We start from the raw sequence: 25,772 nt of genomic DNA on the forward strand, positions 1-25,772 counted from the left end.
CGCAGCGCGGCGGCACGGAGCCCCATGGGTGGGTGGCAGGAGGGCAGTGGTGCAAAAAAGTACCCAATTGTTTTACGTATTTAAATAAAAGTACCAATAAGTAGTCTGTTACAAGGAAGTGAGGAATAAAAAATCTACCTGAAAAAAGGAATTGGCATCAAAATGTACTTAAAGTACCAAAAGTAGAAAGTCATTATGCAGAATGTTTACATGAATAAATGAATAGAAAAAAAAGTGAGGGGTGTGTATACATCATCATACATCACATCCTGTGCTCAGCCAATCAAAACATTTCAAATGTGGTACACACAGACACACAAAGATGGGCATAGGAGGCGCCCCTCAAAAAATGCAGCTCAAAACTATTTCTAAAAATAAATTGAAAACAGCAGATCTACAAGCTCACAATGTGTCATATTGTGAGCTTTTAGATTGGCTGAAGTGGTTAACTATGGTTAATTATTTATATGCCATGTACGACATATCTCGTACATATGAAAATGAAACGGTTTAGCCGAAAATCAACCTCTAACACTGGCCCGGTTGCTAGGCAACGCCTTGCATACCCCCAGCACCAGGATACGTGCGTGCGTGTGTCCCATAGGGTCCCATTAAAAGTAGGATCTTCTTTGGCTGTTATCTCTGAAAAATGTGGCGCTGTCCGCAGTGTTGATGATCCATCTGAGGTTCGGATCTGATTTGTGATTTTGTATCGCACCCAAAGGATAAACATTGTGACCTATTGCTAACATTAGCCGTTCCTTACAATGGCGGTCTCAGAGCCGGCAAACGGGAAATGAAAGTACCCACATTTGAATGCCACCTAGTATGCCACCTAGTGGCAGACAAATGTTTTGTTTAAAGTGCTCTAAACAAAAAAGGTGCCCCTCACTGCACACGAGTGTGATATTTTTATGTAGATTACGAGGTTGACACACACTGGTTGGAGGGCTCCAACACATCCAGCACTGCCAGGTCCCGCTCTGTGTCCGTGAGGTCGTCCTCATCTTCATCGCGGTCATCCTCATCGTCCAGAGGATACGGTGTCAGGTCCACGGTCAGCATGCGGCTGACCATGCACTCGTCGTAGTCTGAGTAGATCCCCAGCAGTGCGTCGGAACGGCTGTAGAACTCCTCCTTGAGGGAGATGACGATGATCTGCGTGTCCCGGGACTCCTCGCAGACGAAGTCCGTCACCTTGCGGATGTTGGTGTTGTCCAGCGAGGCGTCCACCTCGTCCAGGATAAAGAAGGGCGCAGGACGGAAGCTGTGCAGGGCAAAGAGCAGTGCCAGCGAGGCCATGGTCTTCTCCCCTCCCGACAGGCTGTCCATGGGCATGAAGCGCTTCCCCGGAGCCACGCAGCTGTAGCTGACGCCATCCAGGTATGGCTCCGCCGCGTTGTCGGCGCCCAGGATGGCCTGGGCGCCGTCGTTCTTGCACAGCCTCTTGTATATCTTGTCGATGATCACGGCCACATGCTCGAAGCACTTGTTGAACAGCTCACAGCGCTGGGACTTGATGCGGTCGAACTCGGCAGCGCTGGCCCGGGCCTCCGAGGTGCTTTCGTCCAACGCCTCCTGGGCCTCCCTGAACTCTTCCTTGATTTGGCTGGCGTCGGTCAGCGATCTGAGGTTTGGGCTAGCGGTTCTCCTGAGGAGCGACTCCGCAGAGTACTTGGCCTCTCTCAGGTTCTTCAGCTGGGCCTCCACCTCCTCCTCTCCCTCCGCCGCGGTGAGCATGGCCGGCAGGCCGTTGAAGTCGACCGCGAGACGCGCCTCTCGCGTGTAGATCTCAGAGCTCCCCGACGATTCCTCGTCAAGCTGGAAGTCAGAGATCTCGTCCAGGCTCCCGGAGGTCAGAGGAAGCTCCACGCCCTGGATCTTACAGTCCAGCAGCAGGTTGTGTCTGACCGCACGCCTCTGCTCCACGCACTCCTCGGTGGACATCTGCAGCTTCTGCAGCCTCACCAGCTCTCTGCTCATCTCTCGGACGTTCTTGGCGATCTTGTCCAGCTTGTTCTTGGCGTCGGACGCCTGGGCTCTCTTGGTCTGCTGGTGGCTGTCGAGCTCCTGCAGTTTGTTCCGACTCTCTTGCACCGCCTCCAGTAGCTTCTCCTCCTCCGCCCTCCGATCCTCCGTCGCTCGCTCCTCCTTGGCGATCGTCTCCTCCAGGATCGCCTGCCTCCTCTCCTGCTTCTCCAGCTGCTGTTGGATGTACTCCAGCTGCGCGTTCAAACGTGAGATCTGCCCGTCCAACTCCAGCCGTTTCTGCTCCAGCTCCTCCCGCTCCTTGTGGTGCTCCTGCTCGTACTGCCGGATGTTTTCCACGCCAATCTCGGCACAGAAGTCGACGAACACGGCGTCCTCCAGCTGGTTCATCTTGTGCCTAGTAATGTTCAGTGCTGCCTCCTTCACCTCCATGTTCTCCTGCTTCCTCTGGACGTCCACCTGAAGGCCGCCCAGCAGGGCCTCCAGGCGGGACGTCTCCGCTTGGCATTCGGGGATGTCGGTCTTGCAGAGGTTTCCCAGTTCAGCGACATGGCATTCCAGTCGGGTCTGAGCGACCCGGGCCTGAAACTGATGCTGTTTGAGTTCTGCCTCCTTCCTCGTCATCTTGGTGAGTTTGCGCAGCTCGGTCGTCAGCTCCTCCTTGCGCTCCTTCAACTGGTCCAGCTCCTTCTCGTCCCAGCGCCTGGCCTTGCTGCGCAGGTTGCTGGAGCCCCCGCTGATCAGTCCCGACGGGGAGAACATGGTTCCGTCCAGTGACACCGTCTTGATGCGCTGAGGGCCGTCAAACGCCACACTGCGGGCTTCCTCGATGGTCTCGCACACCACCGCATTGCCGCAGACGAACTGCAGCGCCCTCTTCAGCTGGGAGGGCATTGGACCGGGGAGACACTGCACCACGTCCAACGCCATCTTGGCTCCCGGGATGTCCCTCAGACGCTGGTTGACGGGAGAGACCTCCAGGTAGTCGACGGGCAGGAAGGTTTCGGGCTCTCCTCTCTCCGTCTTGATGAAGCAGATGCAGTCCCGGGCCGTTCTCTCTGTGCTCACCACGATGGCGTTCATGTAGCTTCCGAACACCCTGGCGACGGCCAGCTGGTACTTCTTGTGGATGGGAATGCAGAGCTCCGCCAGACGGCCCAGCACGGCGTCGGGGTACAGCCGGCGGAGGCTCTCCAGCACCTCCTTGCGCCGCTGCTGCCGCCGGCTCTCCTGGCTCTCGGCGCCGGCGTTCCTCAGCTCGACCAGGACCCGTCCCATCTCCTCGCTCAGCTCCTCGTTCCTCTGTCGGTCGCGCTGCAGATCCTGGCCGAATCTCTCCTCGTCGCCGCGGAACTCGTCCAAGGTGGCAGCCAGTTTCCGGTTGGACTCCTCCAGCCTCTGCGAGCGCCGGGTCAGGTCCTCCAGCCGGCCCTGACTGGCCTGGACGCTGACCTCCAGTTCCTCCTTCCTGCGCCGGTCGAAGGCGATCTTCTCCTGGTCAGACTTCAAGTCCCACTGCAGCTTGTGGGCCTGCTGAGCGAGCGCCGCCCCCTGCCTCCGGGACGCCTCCCTCAGCTGCTTGTACCGCTCCAGCTGGCCCTCCTCCAGCTCGATGTCTTGCTCCTCCTGGCCTCGATGTCTCTGGAGCTGCTCCTCGTGGCTCCTCCAGGAACGCTCCAGCTCCCCCGCCTCCTTCCTCCCTTGCTTCAGCTCCTGCTGCTTCTTGCTCCTCTGCGTGTGTGCCTCCCGCAGGGCCTGGCGCGCCTCCTCGGCCTTCCCCAGGTGGTGATTTGCGTTGACATGGGCCTCGGTGTAGCGGGAGGTGCGCAGCGACTGCGCGTGCGTCTCCGAGCGGATCTCCCTGTCGACGAGCTGCAGCTCGCCGTCATGTCGCTCACGCTCCTTCCTGACGTTGCTGAGCCGTTGCTCCCAGTTGTCCAGGTTGAGCCTCTGGTCGCTGACGGCCTGCCGCCTCTCCGCCAGCGCCGCGCCGAGGCTCTCCTCCTCCCGCTCATTGCGGTAGAGCTCGTAGAGGACCAGCTGCAGGCTGCTGCGCTTCAGCTCGTCCTGCAGAGCCTGGTACTTCTGGGCCTGCTCCCTGTCGTGGGACAGCTGTTTCTTGGTGGCAATTGCGGCCTTCTTCCTGTTCAGATGGACCTGGGTTTGGTCCTTTGCCTCCAGCATGGCCTTATTGGTCCTGTCGTAGCTCTCCTGCAGCTCGCCCGACTGGCTGATCCTCTCGAACACCTTGGTCCTGTCCTTGGGGCTCATCATGGCCACCGACTCCACGGCTCCCTGGAACACCAGGCAGTTCCTGGTCTTGGTGACGATGCCGATCTTCTCCAGGTCCTCCTTGTAGCGGGCCGGCGTCACCGGCGCCCCGTTGACGTGGTACGTGGTGCCGTCGCCCGAGATGCTCCGGCAGAAGACCAGCTCCTGCCCGTCATCACCATCGCCGTGGCGATACCGCATGGTGACCCGGGCCGTGTTGGCGATGGGCCGTCCCACGTGGGCGCCATGGATCAGGTCCCTGACGTGTTTGACCCGCAGTGAGGCGGCACGCTCGCCCATGACGAAGCTCAGCGCGTCCATCACGTTGGACTTGCCCGAGCCGTTGGTGCCGATGATGCAGTTGAACCTCATGAATGGTCCGATGACTTGCTTCCCTCGCCACGACTTGAAGTTCTCCACCTCTAGTTGTCTCAGGAAGCCCATTGTGGAGGAATTTAGCTGGGAAGATTTAATTTAAGTTCTTTGTTTTGTGAGATAACGGGGTTAATGAGCACTGTCCAACAGATCTATGGATGACCGCATGTGAGGGCGTCGCTCGCCTAAACGAACTGATATATTAGCTGACGCGTCGACGTGCTGTTAACTTGTAAATCGGTTCTGCATTGTTTAATGATGTCATCAATGTGTAGGGACTTGCATCATCCACCATCTTAACAAAGATGGGGATGCAAAAAGAAACCAACTCCACAGAAGAGGCCTTCATACGTGAGACCTTCATGCGTGCCGAGTCTCTTTCCCTATTCGCAAGTACAACACGGACGTCTATGAGCTCACAACGCATCGCAGTGTCATACGAAGAACAAATCCAGCTTGTGACTCTAGGAAGGACGGAAGAATGGGAGTTCTGGAGGCTTGAATGGAAAGGAGGCAAAGCGGATTAACACATGTATGCAAAGGCCTGCATGGAGATGAAAACCTCCCATTAGCCTATCTGGCCCCTACAACCATGAATACATTACATTTACTGAAAACACGAAAGGAGTGAAGAATGGATTTTATTTAGCGGTTAACTTGCAGTTACTATCTCTGTATATAACCACGTTTCCACACAAAAAAGAAAAAGAAAATCTGCCTGATGATTTGATTTTTGCTTGGTTCATATATAGACCATCTGCAGTGGAGAGGGATATGAAAGCAGTGCTGTGGTGACATGCAAAGACCATGTATTCAAACATGCACAATGGTCAAACGGTAAGTGGTGCATTTCATCTCTGTCGGGTGGAAACCTCATTATGTTCAGAAATGTTATACCTTTCCGGATTGAAATTCAAAAATTGCAAAAGCAGCAGATCTATGAACTCAAAATGTGTCACGTCGCGACCCCACTCGTGACGTCATGTGGCAGCCAAGTCTATGGACTTTATGTTTTCCTTAAGCAGTGAAGCCACAGTGGGTGCCCCTCACTTCACACAAGTGTGATTTGTGAGGGGCGCTGGCCCCTCCAACATCTGGCTTTTGAAATTACGTCATATGACAGCCAAGTCTATGGACTTTCTAATGTTTGTTTAGAAAGTCTAATGTTAGTTTACTTTAAACAAACATTACCAGGCGCCCCTCACTTCACACAAGTGTGATTTCTTTGTTTAACTCTTTTCACCTATTGATGCTTCAAAATGAGTAAAATTGCGGGGCTGATTTGCTTACTTTTGGTTTTGGAACAGCTCTTATATGACATAATTAACTCGCCGCCTAGCGGCCTCTATAGCGGCAGCGAGGTCAGACTTCCGTTCTCTACTTCTCTATCGATGTTTTAGGCATTTTGAACTAAGGCGACTTTGTTGAAAACAGACGCAGCAGAAAAGAGTCTAAAGAGGCCATTTAATAGAGGATTTGAATTTTGTCTGGGGTTAAGCTCCCGAGACACGACCTTCCCAGGAACAAAAGGCCTGGATTCACAGAGATACAGCCCCATTCTTTAGATTCGACTTTGGCCAAGTACTCTTCTCTCACACATCCTCTTGAGTCTTTCCACCCAAGGTCGATTTATTTTTTCTTCTTTTTTTTTACAATTTTATTTATACATTTTCAGTTTTAACTTTTTCGCTGCTATCTACATTTATAAACGTAGCTAGGCTATCGGTACCATAGATCGGTACCTACTGATGCTATCTACGCATATGTTCGTAGACAACCGTATACTCCATATAGGAAAGCGGCGACCGTCCATTTACCTTTTAGCATTGCTCCGCTTAGTATGGGGAGCCTTCGTCCCCACCAGCTATGGGATTTTTAAATCCAGCTCCATTAAGCCTCCATTATTTTATATTCAAGTATTTTTATTGAAGTTTGCACATGAGACAGGACAGACAACAGATACATGACAACAATTACAGAACAGATACAGGACAAAACAACAACACCAGTACTCAACATTCATGTATAAAATATAAAAGTCTGAAATACAAATTAAGCCTCCATTATAACAGGAGTCCGGTCCAGTCCTTTCCAATGGGTCAGAATATTCCTTTTTGCGATAACCATATTGTATAGCTTTATGTTGGTAATGAGATAGAAATGAAGTCTTGAAATCCACCCAGAATACATTTTGTACAACGAAAAATGTTGTTCGACTACCCTTTTTCACTGACGAAAATGAAATAAAAACTAAAAAGAAACTAAGCTATGATGACTAAAACTAGACTAAAATGTTAGCGAGGGACTAGTGGAAAGAGATCCAGTAGAACTATCAGATCCTCAAGCTTGTAAATCGGCTATTTTCAGCACACGACCAAGTGGAAAAATATTTTAGTCGACTAAATCCACTGTACATTTAGTCTACTAAAGACCTCCATTTCACTCTCAATATTGGAGGTCCTTGAAACCACTGGCACAATTACTATAAATTGGGAGAATGAGGAAAAAAAGGGGGTGAAAACAATTGGGTACTCAAAATACAATAAAATAAAACACCTTGAAGATCTGCTATTTTTAGCTATGTTTGAAATAGGGCTTAAAGGAGCATTCAGTGATTTGGAAAAAAACCTGGTCCGCCCCGGTAACAAGATGTGCACATGCACACTCTACAGTGGGGGAAGTACAACAGACCAACAGGACGTGCACCAAGGCCCGCCCCACTCGATCATGATTGGAGGAAGGCCCCTCTCATCCTGATTGGATGAAGGCTTTGCCACCCAAAGCCCAAACCGAAACTAGGGTTTTTTGACCCCAGGGGCTCACTGGGGACAGGGAGGAACTCCTTATATGATCAGCACACTTTATAGTAGGGAGGATTATCCAAAAAATAAGAAAAAATAAGTGATATTTGAATTAAGTGAAATCACTGAATATACCTTTAAGCGGTTAACCGCAGATGAATAGTCATCATCATTGTGTGACATTCACCCTGACATCGTTCATGCTGTATGTTCATGTATGAAGGAAACGGAGCCACCATTAGACTGTATGTTCATGTATGAAGGAAACGGAGCCACCATTAGACTGTATGTTCATGTATGAAGGAGACGGAGCCACCATTAGACTGTATGTTCATGTATGAAGGAGACGGAGCCACCATTAGACTGTATGTTCATGTATGAAGGAAACGGAGCCACCATTAGACTGTATGTTCATGTATGAAGGAAACGGAGCCACCATTAGACTGTATGTTCATGTATGAAGGAAACGGAGCCACCATTAGACTGTATGTTCATGTATGAAGGAAACGGAGCCACCATTAGACTGTATGTTCATGTATGAAGGAAACAGAGCCCCCATTAGACTGTATGTTCATGTATGAAGGAAACGGAGCCACCATTAGACTGTATGTTCATGTATGAAGGAAACGGAGCCACCATTAGACTGTATGTTCATGTATGAAGGAGACGGAGCCACCATTAGACTGTATGTTCATGTATGAAGGAAACGGAGCCACCATTAGACTGTATGTTCATGTATGAAGGAAACGGAGCCACCATTAGACTGTATGTTCATGTATGAAGGAAACGGAGCCACCATTAGACTGTATGTTCATGTATGAAGGAAACGGAGCCACCATTAGACTGTATGTTCATGTATGAAGGAAACGGAGCCACCATTAGACTGTATGGTCATGTATGAAGGAGACGGAGCCACCATTAGACTGTATGTTCATGTATGAAGGAAACGGAGCCACCATTAGACTGTATGTTCATGTATGAAGGAAACGGAGCCACCATTAGACTGTATGTTCATGTACAGTATGAAGGAAACAGAGCCTCCATTAGACTGTATGTTCATGTATGAAGGAAACGGAGCCACCATTAGACTGTATGTTCATGTATGAAGGAAACGGAGCCACCATTAGACTGTATGTATGTTCATGTATGAAGGAAACGGAGCCACCATTAGACTGTATGTTCATGTATGAAGGAAACGGAGCCACCATTAGACTGTATGTTCATGTATGAAGGAAACGGAGCCACCATTAGACTGTATGTTCATGTATGAAGGAAACGGAGCCACCATTAGACTGTACGGTCCAGGGCAGACCTCACAACCCTGCATAAATAAACCATGATAAATTCATGCAAATATATGGAATGGGGTCTGCATCGTCGGGAGGTCCCCGACGATCTGCTGACTCCGACACTGGGACCGTGTGTGTGTGTGTGTGTGTGTGTGTGTGTGTGTGTGTGTGTGTGTGTGTGTGTGTGCGTGCGTGCCTCTCTCTCTCGCAACATCCTGAGTGTCACTTTAACCCTGACGGACCCAACACAGTTTAATGGACTTTGTAATAGCTGGTCTTTCCGAGAGCCTACAGTGCAGTACGGTACGGTACGGTACGGTACGGTACGGTACGGTGCGGTGCGGTGCGGTGCGGTGCGGTGCGGTGGGGTAGGGTAGGGTAGGGTAGGGTAGGGTAGGGTGCAGTACAGTACAGTACAGTACAGTACAGTACAGTACAGTACAGTACAGTACAGTACAGTACAGTACAGTACAGTACAGTACAGAGCTCCATAATAATTATGGGAACAAAAGAGACACAGTTAAAACGGGTCCTATGACAAGGATATAACAGGTATAGTGGGGTGGGGTGTGCATTCCTGATTTGTTCATTGTTCCCAACTTGCATTGATCGCTCCAAGTAGGCCAGTGACCGACAGGCACAGCTACTTTTTCTATTGCTAGAACGGCGGCCATGTGCGCCGCCAATCCGCTGCCTATATGCTGCACTGTACTCCACCTAGAGCGTTGAGCTCGGCCGACCAGCTAAAGCTGAATGAGCTGGCGACCAAACATTATAATAACTAAGGTTGACCGGGCCTTCGCGGCAGCTGCCCCCAGGCTCTGGAATAATTTACCCATACACGTTCAAGTTGTCCAGTCGATAGTTACTTTTAAATCCTTGCTTAAGACTTACTTCTTCACCTTGGCTTTTAGTGTCAGCTGAGGTAGCCCTGTTTTTCCCTCACTGGGGCAAATGTCTACTTGTTTGTTTGTGCTTATTTATTGCCTGCCAATGTCTGTTTATATTGCACTGTTTTGCTCTATATTTTCTAATGCCTGTTTATATTCATGTTTTCTATGTGTGTTTATATTGCATTGTTTGCTCCTTGTTTTCTTTTAACCGGTACAACACTTTGGTTGACCTGGTCATGCTAAATGTGCTACACAAATAAAATTGAGTTGAGTCGAGTACTGTGCGTACTACGTCACAAAAACCCGTGTTGGCTCTCATGGCCTCTTTGAAGCACAGCAAAGCCTCATGCTCCACCATGCAGCATGCTGACATCAGCCGGCCCTGCGGCGGCCGGGCGCTGAAAGGTTGCTGACTGACTGGCTGGAAGGGGTCAGGTGTTAAATCCCTCACTCAACTGTATTATCTCCCAGTCGATAAAGTGGGCTACGCCATGCCGCCTGAAGTTACGATGCGCCCGATCCTATCCTTTGCTTTGCTCCCCCCCCCACTCTTTCTAAGGTGATCCGTGCGATACAAAGGCTGTTATGCATTGCACCGTATAGGTCTTTGATGGCAGGCGGTTTGTGCATTTACCGCACGTTTTAAGAGTGTTATAGCGAGCGTGCCGCCGGGCTGTCGATACAGTCTCAAGTTGGATCAGTCGTTCAAATGGTAATTCCTTTCAATAAGGTCTGGCTCATAGGAGCTTGTTGTGGGTGGAAATAGCGAATATACAAGCTAAATCATATATGAATGTATTACTGTTCCTATGAATTTTTGCCTTGCCGTGTGACTGACGTGAGCTTTCACCAACAGACTCAGTAAGCTGCTATTGTCTGGAAGGGCAGATAAGGTCGCTCTATGAAGAGGAATGTTTTTAATGCAGTGAATCCTTTGCAACCGGTTGGGGGGCGGGGGGGGGGGGGGGGGGGAAATCACACATTGCTGCATGTGACTGTCGTGCACATTCAGTCAAGAGGCAATCCTCCACTTTGTCTGTTTTATTGTTATGAGCTTCGGAGAGTGCTATACTTAACTAGTTCTAAGCCCTATATGATTTCTAGTTGCTTTTCGGGGACCAGAAGTTCCAAATGGTGGATTTGAATTCACTGAAAAAGTGGCTTCAAAACGGGTCTGTAATACAAACCAATGAATGGGTGATGTCACCCCCTTTGTCCATATTTTCTTTTACAGTCTATGATTGTAATGTATTAAATAACACACTGTACCATACAGATTGGTTAAAAATAACGATGGTGGTAGTTTTGCAATCAACCAGAGCCCTGAGTGCAGACATCATTATTTTGATAACGGTACTACTAGCTTACCACACAGACGACATAATGTACTGACTATCATGTACTTTGCAGTTATTTCATGAACCTAAACGGCACAGTTTGTGTCAAAACACAGTTAGTTATGCAATGTTACTTAAAACAGATAGTAAGCATGTTTCTATAAGCCCATGTCTTAATTATTTCTGTGCTTCTAGCTGTTAGTATAAATCCAAGTTCCCAGTGCCACCAGATCGTCCACTTTAAGAGAAGGAGTTTGCCCGCTTCAAGACTTCATGGGGTGAGAAATTGATATAAAATAAGTAATACGTTTTGGGTGATAAATCCCTTAAACTCCCTCAATCCCTTAAACTCAAGTACAAACTAGAAGGAGGATAGGAGTGTGTGTGATGTTTGGCAAAATGTTTAGGAGTGATATAAAATGTTTGTTTTTTGCAACAATTTTCTTCATTTTGTTGAGGAAATGCAGAGCCAGATCACTCATAGCATCTCTGAGGATAGAATTCTGGATGAGCAGGACATGTGCAGCATTTTGTACAAAACGGGCCACTCCTGAAGAATTTGGAAGGCAATCTTAGCCAATCAGTGTAGAATCTGAGAAATCAAACAGACTCGTCTTGATCTCATGACTACAGAGATCATGTATACCGATTTGCATGAGATTTGGATGAAATCTGTGCGACTAATATAAACAATGTGTTTTGCAGAAATCGGCCTCATGGTGGCGCTATAACCGGCAGATGTGGAGGGATGCAGGGAAAATGTTTTTCCATGGCCTCTAGGGAGTGCGCATACAAAGTTGTACACAGATCGATGCAGTTATAGGTAAAAACAGGAATTGCCCTGTTATAGCGCCACCATGAGGCTGGTTTGGAAAATAAATTGTGTCACGTCGTCCTCAGCCTAGTGGAGATGTGCGTGTATAATTTCACGGAAATTGCACACTGTGTTTGTGATTTGTGGCATTTTGTTCGAAACGGACCAATCATGTGAGCTTTGGAAGCGAATCTTAGCCAATCAGGAAGGAAGATGGGAAATGGTGCAGATCCGTGTTGATCACATGACTATGGAGATAGTGTATACCGAATTGTGTGATGTATGGATAAAATGTGTACGAGTAATCTACAGAAATGTGTTTTGCCTAAATCGGCCTCATGGTGGCGCTATAACAGGCCGTTGAGGAATATTTGGGGCAGAGGTTCGTCGTTGGCATCCAGAGAGTGTGTGTGCAAAGTTTGGCATGTATCGGGCCAACGGTGCCGGAGATTAGCTGGTAACAGACGGACGGAAGGAAGGAAGGAAGGACGGACGGACGCACACACACGGACGGATTGCAAAACATACTCTCTCCCCATGCCTTCGGCCTGGTGGAGACAATTTGACTTCATCCTTAGTAGAGTAATATTTGACCAGGATTATCTATACTTTGACTATACAGTGCGGTTGAGTCGCCTACATTGTCCACCACTGGCTACTGCCAACAGTGACGCATCGGTGCACGTCACTAACATCCCACATTAAATCACTCTATCTCGCATTCATCAGAAAACAAAACAAAACAATCTTTGGCAAGAGTCACCTGCTCTGCTCTGAGTCCACACAAGCAGGATGCAATGGGAGAGGCAGGCCGCAATACGCAAAGCCATCCATCCCCAAAGCACAGTGCCTTTCAATGAACAAAGCTCCCTTTGCAAAGAATAAAATCTGTTACTCTATTGTAGCTGTGCTGAGAGAGAGTGTTTCTTAGTTTACACAGGAAAGGCTTGTGTGGAAATTCTATGAGATTACTTTGATTTACTCTTGCCGGCTATTGCAAAGCACTTTGCTCCTAACTTTTGTTAGGAGCAAAATCTATTGTGTTGCCTAGTCACTACATCATAACAATGAGTTATTAATTAACTTAAGCCACTGGGGTGAACATTTGGCAAAAATAGCGAATCTACAAGCTCACAGTGTGGCTCAAAATGCAGCGTTGTGAGTACATCAGCCATTTTTGGCGATGACATTTGGTGTAGCGGGAAATATGTTGCGAGGATAGACTTGAGACTTCGAAAAACTGAATATACTAACAATATACCTTAAAGAGATTAGATAGATAGATAGATAGATAGATAGATAGATAGATAGATAGATAGATAGATAGATAGATAGATAGATAGATAGATAGATAGATAGATAGATAGATAGATAATATGACCATATGCACAAAGACTAATAAAAACAATAATTGAAAAGGCCGAGAGACATGTGGTGTTCCATAAACCATTCAGTGCAAAGATAATTATAAATAATGTTGTTTACCGGTTGTCAAGGTGATGGTTCAAAGCTACTAGGGGTGTCAAATGATTAAGTGCTAATCTCATCAGGACAATTCAGAGGCTGTTAATGTGTCACTTCAACACCACTAACATCAAAGTGCAGTAAACAGAATTATGCTCATCTCCAATAAGCTCTTTTGTCTGACAAGTTGACACTAAAGTGTGTCATGGTCTGTGCGTGACTAGGGTTGCCAACCATCCCTTCAAATGTGGAATCGTCCCTCATTAGACACAGTGTTAATTTCATTTAGTTTTAGGCACATTTTCATCATCTTTAGTTTCAGTCGACTAAATATCATACGACTTTAGTCGACTAAATCTAGAGTTGATTTTGACAACAACAATGTATTTTGGCAGGCCATGATGACGTCGTAATGGCTGATATTACACTTGGTTGCATGCAGAAAATAGCCGATGTACAAGCTGACTCGCATGTGCCGTGAGCTTGTAAATCTGCTAGTGTCAGAGTGCAACGCCTGAGCGCAACCAAACATACGGTAAAATGACTTCTCTTTTAGTTCTACTGAATCTCCATCCCTAGCTTTTTAGTCTAGTTTTTATTTGTTGTCAATATAATTATTCTCAGTTTTAGTCATCATATCTTATTTATTATTTCGTTTTTATTTTGTTTTCGTCAGTGAATATTGAAATTGTATTTAAAGGATAGCCCCTTGAGATGCATCATCTCGTTTTAGAGGGGGTCCTCGAAATTGAATAAAGGTAGCTGACGAACATTTTCGTCATACTTTTAGCCGTCGAAATTAACACTGATTAGACGATGTGTGTCCCTTATTTATTGAACTGATAAGGGACACACTTTGATATTTATGATTGTCATTGATTTGGTTTCCATCAATGACACACATCTTACGAGTTCAGACGAATACCAGAACACTTGGGGTACGGTGTCGGACTATTGCGTGTGTTAGGACGTCTGACCAAAGATATGCACCCAACCCAGTCACCTCGGACTGTATTCCGGCGGAACGGTATAACTGTCTCTGCCTGGAATTTCTAAAGGTAACCTCAGTAAAACTATGCCTAAACAGTTAAACCTAACCCTTAAGGTGTGTTCAGACTTGAATTTAAATATTCGCCTCGGTTTGTCCCGTTTGTGCTGCGCCAGGTCGCGCCACACCCATTCGCGGCACTCGCACAACTTCTCGTCTTTGCATTGACTTTGTATGTAATCGCGCCGCTCTAACCATCCAAGTCTGAACGCACCTTTAGCCTAAACAGAAAATGCATTTTCAGTTGGGTGGCCAATCTTCAGCCAATCAGGAGAAAGTAGGCTACCCAATTATCGGCTTTGTTTGTGTAGTGTGCCAGGTCCAACTTTGTCTGCTCATTTCTTCACTTCCAATTCCACTTGTTTGCAATGTTGTCCTGTGTGAGTTCTCCTTCTTGATTGGATAAATCAATTGTTTAATCAAGAGCTGGAGGGACAGGGAGACGCCTACTACTGAGTACCGACAGAATATGAAGCAATTTAACACTTATTTTAACACCAAAAAACGTTTACATTTTAGATTTAGCTCACAGTGAGCTTTAGACTGGCTATTTTCAAAATATGTTTAAAAACTTGAAATGGGGCATTCTGCATAATGCATAGGCTACTTTCACTTTGGGTACTTTAAGGACATCTCGATGCCAATACTTTTGTACTTTTACTCATTTCGAATTCAGGACTTTTACTTGCAAGTGTTTCTAAATCGCAGCATTGATACTTTTTACTTAAGTCAGAAAACGGGAGTACTTTTTTCACACCACTGCATGACACAGCTTGTGGCATTGAGAGCGTGGCGGGCTGTTGGTCACGGTGCCAGGAAGAGAGGAGAGGAGCGAAGGAGCAGGGGAGGAGGTCTTGGCTGTGAGGTGAATCTAATGTGGCTGAATGAAGGAACCTCTGGTCTGTTGAATAGACTCCATTGATTCCACTAGATCAAACCCACTTCCTCCACGCATCCCAACCTTACACGTTATATCTCCCTCTGGGGCTGTGTGTGTGCGTGTGTGTGTATGTGTGGGGGGGAGAGAGAGAGAAAGAGAGAGAGAGAGAGCATTTTGAGGGCATCCACGTGCATTCATTTACGTACATACCGTGAAATCCTTGTTGGTAATGTATTCATTTTGTAGCTTTTGAGTTTGGTCACAAGACCAATGGTACAATGAGAAAGCATGAGTGCTAGCTGATCTCTATGAGACTCTCAGAGTTACAAACCTTGAGTCTAAAGGGTCAATTTGGTTCCACTTGTACACCCTTAAACTTATGGGTTTGTGACTCCATGACGGGGTACAAATGGAACAAAATGAACACTTGCAGGTTTAACCGGAAATAGTGTATACAAATGGAACCAATGGACACTTGTGGGTAGTATAATTCCAAAGAGTGTATACAAATTAAACCAAATGTAGCCGTAAGGGTCCATTTGGTTCCATAAGGGTTAAGTCGGTTCCATTTATAAAAAAAAGAAAGAAACAACACTTAAGGCTTTTGCAGTGGATTCATGAATGTGTCCGTGTGAGTGCATGTTTAGAATTACATTTTCGTTCCATTGACACTAAACGGGCAGAGGCCGGACATTATGTTTTGCTGGAGGACACAGTGACAGCACTGTACTCGGGGTTTGTGTCAAGTGTTTGTGTCACGTTCATTGAATTACCCTTGCTTGATGCAATCAAGGACATTGACGTCAGGACCTCTAGAACGCGCCGAGAATCAGCCCCCACAACCCAAGCATGCGCACACACACACGCACCCGCGCACGCACGCACGCACGCACGCACGCACGCGCACGCGCACACGCACACGCACACACACACACACACAGGGTTATGTTAAAGTGAGACAGGGACATTAAGGCTTAAATCAAAGTGGTGTGACCTGTGCACTGTTTTTCCTCCTCCTGAGTGCCGCAGAGAGCACCTCAGGGCGGCGACAGTATTATTAGTGTCGGTTTCTGCGAGGGAAATTAAATAAGCCACCAGGTCTACGAAAACAAGCCCAAAATAAGCGACTACACTAATAGGCCACATGATCACTTTAAAACTATATTCATTCATAGGCTATTTGAAACTAGATCTTGTAGAAGATCTGCCATTTTTTAATCTTGAAAAAAGTTAAGTTTTGGGATGGGGGAGGGGGTCTGCAGGGGGGGAGGGGGTCTGCGGAGAAATAAGCTAATTTGGGGACTCCTTGGCTTGAAAATATTTGAGAAACACTGGTTTGAACAACATTAGACAGCAAGCCCAAAGAAGCAACTATAATACTTCAGAGGCAAGCCCCCCAAAAACCCTGCAACTCACAACTACCAATACTTTACACGTCTTTACAAGCCCAAAGTCTCGGACGTGGCAACCCTGGCCAGTACGGTACGCAGTGGAGACAGGAGTATCAGTGTGAGATCTAGCAAGCGACAAGGAATGGATACGTAATGACGTTATGTCTGCGAGGTGCCGTTTAATGCTCCCAGAGAAGTGTAGGCAATGGAGATAAGGTTGGTGGAAAGAGGTACTCCTTTTTCTTTTTTTGCAGAAATACACCGTATTCACATTTTCACTCATGGGCACAAAAGTAAAGGCATCAAAACATACTAAAAGTAAGAGTACTCACTATGCAGAGTGCCCACATTTCACACGTTAAAGTAGAGTATAAAATATGAACATGTATGGCTTGTAATAATGATCTTGACAAAATCTACAAAGCAACCTGTTCACTAACATTTTCAAAATGTACAATATTGTAATTGATGTAGCCTAATTGAGTAGAAGTTCAAAAGGGGTGCAATACGCGCGGCGCCGCCCCACAGATTGAGACTGGTTTTAATTAATGCAGGCAGCACACACGCATTATTATTAATCTAGAATAGTGGACATATTTTATGCTGAAATCAATAGCTGCGCCGAATGCCTAGATTTGTCATTATAGATTATGTTCATATAGTTAAGTATGAGCCATTATTATCAAGACTGGAGTCATTTCTGAGATTTACGTCAGGTAACGAGGTCCTTTCAATTCCGGCTGTGGTTTCCAAAGGCTGCGGTGTGTGTGTGTGTGTGTGTGTGTGTGTGTGTGTGTGTGTGTGTGTGTGTGTGTGTGTGTGTGTGTGTGTGTGTGTGTGTGTGTGTGTGTGTGTGTGTGTGTGTGTGTGTGTGTGTGGGGGTCATGATGGAGAATTATGTGGAAATTCATGAGCAGACATAAATTGTGTCCATGATATTTGCATCCAGTTCCATATAGCCTGATATCAATACTCTCCAAGCATGGCGTCCATCTGCTTGATTACATCCCAGGAGGGCGATGAAAATGGGGGTAGTAGACTTAAACAAGAAATAATATTTTATTTAATTTTAAGTTAATATTCAATTCATTATTGTGCCAGTTTAATTACTTCCAAGTCAAACCTTCTGGCACTATTCTTAAGTTCTTTGTCTAAAAAACAGACAATCTAACATGTTGCATCACAAGCTTGTAGATCTGATATTTTGGTTGGTTTTCATTTATAGACGAAAGTAGAAAATGGGTCATGGTCGGAAGGATAAGATAACGGATACAAGTGGCTGAAATGTGTTTTCTCAGACATTTGTGTGGTCTGGTGCCACACACTCATGTTAATGCCATTATTAAAACATAACTTTGATATCTATAAGACTGAACATCCTGCATAGAATGATTTGTCTGAAATGGGAAAGATTTGGCTACTTTACAAAAATGGTAAGCACAACACGACACTATTTCTAGTTATTAAGTGTAGTGTTGGCCTGGGCCATGGCTCAGTGGTCCAGGCACCTTGGCTGGTAATCCACTCTGGCAGTGTGCCGCGGGTTCGACTCCCGATCCCGACGGCCTTTACTGCATGTCTTCCCCCCATTTCCTGTCAGCCTACTGTCTGTCCCTCCATAAAAAATATAAAATAAAGGCGAAAGCCACTAAAAAAAAAGTGTAGTGTTGAGTAGAGAGACACAATGGTAATTCACACTATTCCTTCAAATATGTCACCTGTGTGTACGCCCAACATTAGCAGGTCTTCAAACTATTTTTTGTATACAAATAAAAAAGGAACGGCTTTGAACGTACAAGGTTTCACCCAACCAACAGTGATGATAATGCAACATGTCTAGTGATGCCATAGAGGAGTCAATGGAGCATGAGAGGCAGTCAGGCTGTCTGCTAGTGTCATGATCTGGCCTGCCTCTGGCCTCGCTACTGCCAACAGTCTGTCTTATACGAATTACTGTAGGTCCACTCTTTCTTTCTAAGTAAGAAAGAAATAGCCAGCACTCCAAAGTCCTTCTGGTACTTTTAATTCAGATTAAGGTGCACGGACAGAGACAGCAAACACGGACGGGTTCCGGCGTCAAGCTTAAAGGCCGGTAGACTGCAAGATTTTAAGCCCGATTTGTGACCCCCGACAACATCCCTGTGTCGGGCGCGATTTTGAACTCCCGACAAATTAACGTGCGTCTTTTCTCTTGTAGAGTGACAGATCAAAAATACAAATATTCGGCCGCTGCGACGCCCAAGACAAAACGTTGTCAACATTAAACATGTTTAATATTGTGACATCCCCTATGACGTGTTGGTTGCGATGACAAATGCAATGACCAATATAATTACAGCTCTTTGCAGGGTAACACTACCCTGTCCCCATGGACTCCCTACGGTCCGGAGTTTGGGATCACATCACTGTCCGGGTGTCTGTGCGCCACTTGGGCAACATTCAATATCGAGTAGACCTATATCATTAAAATAATTCTGATTCTGATTGATAGTCCTGCAAAACAAAGTAGCCTAATAGCAAACTTATGATAGTGTGATTCGCGTTCTCTCTTGGCCCCTTGGCTCAATCATGTAACAGAATAGCCTACGCCCAAATGTCAGAAACAAAATCAACCATGGTTGATTTGTTTTGATTGATCACAAAGTTAGTGTTACTGTGAGTATAGGCACTTTGATGGGAAAAAGCGATGCGATGGAGAAATCACACATCCACACCCGCTGCCTGGATGTGAAGCACTATAGTTAGTTACCTCATAGTGCCTGCTGCATGCGCTGCTGGTCGATTTGAAGAATTAAAATCCAAGGTTTGTCAATCATATTATGGTTTATGGTTTAAAGTAAACCATAATCCCCTCCTACACAATAGATAACAAAATCAAAAATTGGAAAGGAAAAAAAAAAAAAAAAAGGAGAAAGGAACTGAGTGTTTTTTCTTATTTTATTTTCTCATTTAAAAAGAAGAATGTCGTGTTGGGAAAGTTTGAGAGCAAGAGTGTCTGTCCTGTTGTCTTTATTTTGTTTGTCTGTTCACATTTGTCACTGTTTAACTGTTTTTTCTTTTTTCTTTATCACATTTATGTATGTCACTTAATTACTCATTATCTGCCAATGATATTCTGAAGTTATGTCATAATACAAAAAGCCTAATAGAAACTATTTAAAAAAAAAAAGTAAACCATAATAAGTAAACTTTAAGAAGAGATGGTCATCATTGTGCTGCAGAGTGAGAGCAGCTCCGCTCTGCTAATTGATATGACATTTGCGCAACTTGAGTGGCATTATGTACAGTAATTTGTTATTTGCCAGCACCTGCTCCAATTGAGCATCACAGTCCCACCCCCTACCAGGGCCCAGGAAATGATTCCCTGTTCATTTTCCTCATAGACATTTCAAAGCCCCGTACAAAGCCAACTCGAGTTGTGAGAAATCATGACAACAAACACAATTTTTCGGGCCGAACAAATAATTAGAAAGAAGAAGAAAACGGCAGGTTACAACACTTTTTTTGTTCTTTGTAATTATTTGTTCGGCCCAAAATGTTGTGTTTGTTGTGGCGTAAAGGTCTTTAAAGAAATACGTTTTGAAAAGCCTATGGAGAAAATGAACAGGGAATTCACTTCTGGGTCTCACGTCATCGTCATCGTATAGTAGACTATATAAACATTTGAAAAGGCTTTCATATAGTCTTTCTATAAGGTTTGGCCTTATTGATAGAAATGTGCTCAGTTTTGGTATAGTTTTGGATATTAATGAATTCATCATTAATACAAAAATGTCCGCACAGGGCCTCGTATTTGTCCCCGGCGTGTGTGTGTGTGTGTGTGTGTGTGTGTGTGTGTGTGTGTGTGTGTGTGTGTGTGTGTGTGTGCACACACTTGTTGGTTATATTAATAGATGGATCTCTTATCGTCATTGCTGGTTCATTTTGTGTCCCGTTCTGTGGAAAAAGTCGGGCGCACAATAACGTTAATGGTCTGGGTCTGGCGGAGCTGCGCTCTGCTGCATGGGAGTTCACAGTGATTCTCTTGTCTTCAGACAAGAGAAAAACAAGATATCGCTAATAATGGTGAAATCATTTTCAATTAGGCCTACCTATTATTAGTAGGCCTAGTAGTTAATTTCATATGAGTGAATTGTTTCATGTATCGTCTATAATATAGTGACTATATGGACAAAATATAGACTATATTTTTGGTTAATAGGATATTTTGGTACTCGCTATAGCTTATGAGCACATGTAAGCAAACCAACTTGGGTGTGCGTGGCTGCGTGCGTGCAGCAGAACAGCTGCCCGCCAGCATTGATTGATTGATTTGCAGAATACAGTACATTTCCAAAGAAAGCACAACTCACAGCGGACTCCCGTTCGATTACACTATATTTTCGTGACAGTCTCCCCCGGCAAGAATATGTCGGGGAATGTAAAAAATTGTGTAGTGTGACCAGTCTCAAGAGAAATAAACGGCAAGGATTGATGCAATTTTAATCGGATAGTCTGATAGGGTATGTCGTGAACGATAATAAAAACAAATTCTAAAAAATATTGCCGTTTGTACCGGCCTTTAGTCACTTCTTTCTTCCACTGTTTGTTTGTTTGTTTGTTTGTGCATGTGTGCTGCTGTGTGACGTTGTGTTTGGCGTTTTGCATTTGTGTTTATGTTGTCAAGTCAAACCATCTATGGTACAGCCTTTGATCCAAAGTGCTTTCTAATCAAGGATGACGAGCAACAACAGCTATATAGAAAATCTAATTAAGTAACTCACAGATAATAAACAAACAAACAAATGAATACAAGTCTATCAAAATTAATGAAGACAAAATGCTCTTTGCTCTTCAGTCGTGTTTGAGGGAGAGGAGCTGTTGAGATGGCCTTGGTGTTGTGTCATAATAGCAGACAGCATAGCAGCAGACAGTCAGACAGTCTGGTAGTGTAGTGTATAGTGTTGTCCTGCACATAGCATCTGCTCTGTCTCACAGCCGTGTGTGCGTGTGCGTGTGCGTGTGCGTGCGTGCGTGCGTGCGTGCGTGCGTGCGTGTTTGTGTGTTAGAATAATAAATAGAGTCTAAAGTAAAACCTCAGACTGTTCTAGTTTCAGTGTGAAAAGTAAAGTAGGTGGATCCTCCACCTCACACAACCTGGCACCATACCCAAAAATAATCCCCCACATAACCAACAACCACTTCCAGCAGAACCTGAAACACCTTCCAGACTCTCAAAGCAGACCCCCAAATTGTCCTTGATGTATTCATTTGGCCACGGACCCTCATCACAAATCCTGAACATGTTCTATAAGCTCTCGATGTGTCACGAACACGAGCTTGTAGATCAGCTATTGTTGAGTAGTCGAAGTATAACATATGATTAAAGTGGTGATAGTGATGCTATATTATTAACTAATTTTGCTGAGGACCACTCTGGAGCCCCCTTAAGGACCCCTGGGGGTCCCCCGGACCACTCTAGAAAGAGCCAGACCATGTCAGAGGAGGCGGATGTGGTCTTACCTTGAAGTCGCAGATGCACGTGACCGTGTCTCCGATTCGCAGACACTCCCCGTCGAACTTGCACGTGTTGGTGTCACACAAGAACAGGTCTGTGTCCCGGTCGTCGAAACCTGAAGGGTCAAAGGGCAAAAAGGGGTCAGCGGGGGGGTCAACGGTAGTCTGTATGCACCCATTCATTTGTTTCAGCTCTCTGTCCAAAACTGTCCAAAACTGTTACGTTTCAGCATTCAAATTCAAAAATAGCAAAACCAGCCTGTAGATCTTCTACTTTTGATGCTTCTGTGTGACGCTGTAGTGTGATCAAGTAGCAGGGAATTAATTTATGAAAAAGAATATGGAGAGAAGAGGTTTCTGCCCAACAGCAATGTTTTATGACTTCATAAAGTCTGTCTGCTTTTGTTTCTCACCACCACGCAACGTACTGTAAATGTGTTCATTTGACTGTGTGTCCCCCATCTTTTTCCCTCTACACCAAAAATAGACGTCCTACAACAGTGGTCCCCAGCCTTTTCAGGCCGTGATGCGTGCCCACGCGCGCACACACACACACACACACACACACACACACACACACACACACACACACACACACACACACACACACACACACACACACACAGAATGTAAAAGTTGGGGAATTCATTTTTGCTTGACTTGGCTCCGATAAATATCATGAAAATAGCAAGCAGACTGACAAGCTCACAACACCTGTTGCTTGCGAGGCGTTGTGAGCTTGTAGATTGGCTATTTTCACAATCTTGCCTATTTCTTAAATTATTTCACAATTTGGCCAATGATTTTGAAAAATACCCACAGGTTGAGAACCACTGTCCTTCAAGACCTATTCGTCAGAAAGCTCACAGCGCAAACGCATTGCGACTTGGGAGCTTGTAGATCGTCAATTATTCCCGTCCCGCCCGAATGTCCCATAGAGACGCCATAAGAGTTGATGCAGATAAAAAAGGTTATTATTATTATTATCTATTTATTTCAGAATCACTGCTTCATGCTATTTTCCCTCTGAGATTATTAAAGGAAGCTCCTATCAGTCTGCGAGCAAAGCGGACCCGTGGACATGGTCCTGCATGGGGGAAACGGCAGGGTATGATCCGATTCAGCCCGAGTTAGGCATCTCAGATGACTCCAGCCAAGCGTCCCAAATCGAATCACGCAGTCACATGGGCATGCCATGGACAGTGCAGCTATAGCTGCAGGCTATCACTCTACCTGAGGAGGGAATCACTGCTCATTATGAACAGCAGCCCACATGGCCCGAGTAGCCTTTTGCATGTTCAAAGTGCACGGATACTTACATTGACTTGATTACAAGTGGCACCACTGAGTTGCTGATCTGTAATTTGTTGCCAGCAGTGGTGGAAGCACTGTGATTTATTTACCTATTAAGTAAAAGGACCAATACCACAATGTAAAAATACTAGCACTATGCTGCCACCAAAATATGAAATGACCTTCCAAAAGACAAAGATTCCCGACTCCCTAACCGAAATCAATAGGCTACCATCATTCCTTGTTCACTGTTCAACACTTTGTATGATCAGTGAAAAGACTATAATTCGCATGCTCCACACAATTGAAACAGACTTCAGGACTCTCTGTAACTGGTTTGACTGATCTCAATAAAGATAGGGTGCACCTGTTTTATGTAATACTACATTTATTTCCATCTGTGAGGTTGTATTGTGGTTCAAATGGGGTTTTTTTCTTGTTTTTTTCTATGTATTGTGTTTTATATGCTGTGATCAGGGAGTCCTTGAAAAAGATAGCCTGCTCTCAATGGGCTCTCAAGAAAGAAAGAAAGCAAGAAAGAAAGAAAGAAAGAAAGAAAGAAAGAAAGAAAGAAAGAAAGAAAGAAAGAAAGAAAGAAAGAAAGAAATATTCCTGTTCTTAAAATACAAGTGGACATAAACCTCTTGACCAACCTGATAGTATAATCCTCTGCTTTCGCTGTAAATATATTATATTCTGCAAAGCTTTATCCCAATATGTTTTATTGAATAGTATTGTTGGAAATGGCTTTTCTTTTGGAACTCATGAAAGAATGAACAAACCAATGGAGAGTAGTATTGGCTATTTTCACTAGCTTGGTTCCCATTTTAGAACCACAGGTGGCATATTGCCCCAGAAGTACCCCGTAGTAGTAGTAGTAGTAGTAGCGGCAGCAGTGATTTAACTTATAGACACTTAATTAATCAGGCTACAAGCTTTTCCTGTGTAAGAAACACTCTGTAGTCTCTCTCTCTCTCTCTCTCTCTCTCTCTCTCTCTCTCTCTCTCTCTCTCTCTCTCTCTCTCTCTCTCTCTCTCTCTCTCCCTCTCTCTCTCTCTCTCTCTCACCCCCCCATCCATCCTGGGTGAAAATGCAGCTTCTAATAACATTAATATGAGGGGTGCCAAAGCCGTCACGGTGACAGCAGAGATTTGCTGCATCTGTTTCACGCTGCGTGCCACGAATGACAACACCACAAACAAGCCTTTGAATGCTAGCTAGCGCTATTAGCCTCTGCTCATGTCACTTTTCAATTAACCACTCGAGCACTTATTTTATACTCTGTTGCATGACAGTGTCGCATGAAAATAGGCAATCTACCAGCTCACGATGTGCCACATCGTGACACGTCGGGAGCTGGCAGATTGGCTATTTTCTTCCAATTTCCTGAACTTTTTGTTTTGTTTTTTTAACCAAATAAACCCCATATGTGACCAGGTCTAGCAAAATGGTCCTCATCTCGCCTATAATGAAAAGGCAGAAAATCTAAAATAAACTTGTTTTTTTTTTTTTGTGATTTTCGTTTTTTTTCATATTAACACAGTTTGAATGTTGAAGAAGGTTTTCATTCCAACAGATTATTGATTTGGGCAAATTAAATGTTCAATTTCATTGAATGATACATCATATGAAAGCTTACATTCTGTACTGTAAAAAACTGAAAAATTACTCTGGTCGAGATGAGGGCCTATTTGCCAGACCCGGTCACATATGGTTGACAACTGTGCAACTTTTGTTTACGGAGCCTAAAAAGCCGGACATAAATTACATGTTTTATTACGTAGCCTATGTTCCAATTAATGTCCAATGCCAAAATCACAATGAAATCATTAATCACATGTATTTGTGTAACAATTAATGGTTAAGTTAAAAGGTCATAATGGTAACAGCTCTGAAGGTAGGTTAAGTTAGTGGTAAATACTTGCAGAGCTTTGTATAACGGGAAAAAACTAAACCCAGCATCAAGGGCAGTGTACAGTAGCTGTGAAGGAAAGCTGTCCACTGGGGACAGACTGCAGCCTGCAGGCTCACCGCAGGCCAAAGCAACACCTTATATAACCACTTAGTTTGCCTCCCAATTAAGGTCATTAAAATGAAACCTCATAGAATGCACAAAGACGTGCTTTAATCACAGCCTTGGACAGAAACCTTGGGTCTTTGCTTTTTTTCCCCCAGCATGTACTTGTATCCTTAACGAAGTCGGTCATATCCAGAAGCCAGTGGATGTACGTATACAAAGGTTGGGTTGTTAACTTGTTGCTAATGTTAGATGATGAGCCAAGCAGTGTTCGATTTGTCCCTGTGTTGCCATTATCGACCATTAATGTTCAAAATCAATACAAATATTCCCATCAACCTGAACTTGCACATACTGCAGGCATTGACCATGAAGTGGATTTTTCAGTCAAAGTGTTATTTTTTTAATTAAGTG

General features: G+C 45.1%; 2 protein-coding genes across 4 annotated transcripts in view; both read right to left on the minus strand.

The window, feature by feature from the left end:
- tmeff2a (transmembrane protein with EGF-like and two follistatin-like domains 2a) overlaps nt 1-25,772 on the minus strand; it is a 365,596-nt gene that overhangs the window by 111,101 nt on the left and 228,723 nt on the right. For all 3 annotated transcript variants that reach the window (XM_079517922.1, XM_079517923.1, XM_079517924.1), the window contains one exon: nt 22,055-22,164. In XM_079517922.1, the coding sequence (XP_079374048.1) occupies nt 22,055-22,164 (110 nt within the window). The remainder of the gene's footprint in view (nt 1-22,054; nt 22,165-25,772) is intronic.
- Nucleotides 922-4,704, minus strand: LOC306935547 (structural maintenance of chromosomes protein 1B-like; the record flags this gene model as incomplete). Its single annotated transcript, XM_079518648.1, has 1 exon — nt 922-4,704. The coding sequence occupies one exon, from the start codon at nt 4,702-4,704 to the stop codon at nt 922-924; it is 3,783 nt and encodes a 1,260-aa protein (XP_079374774.1).

Source organism: Electrona antarctica (assembly GCF_951216825.1).
Source record: "Electrona antarctica genome assembly, chromosome: 13".
NCBI classification, from domain to species: Eukaryota; Metazoa; Chordata; class Actinopteri; order Myctophiformes; family Myctophidae; genus Electrona; species Electrona antarctica.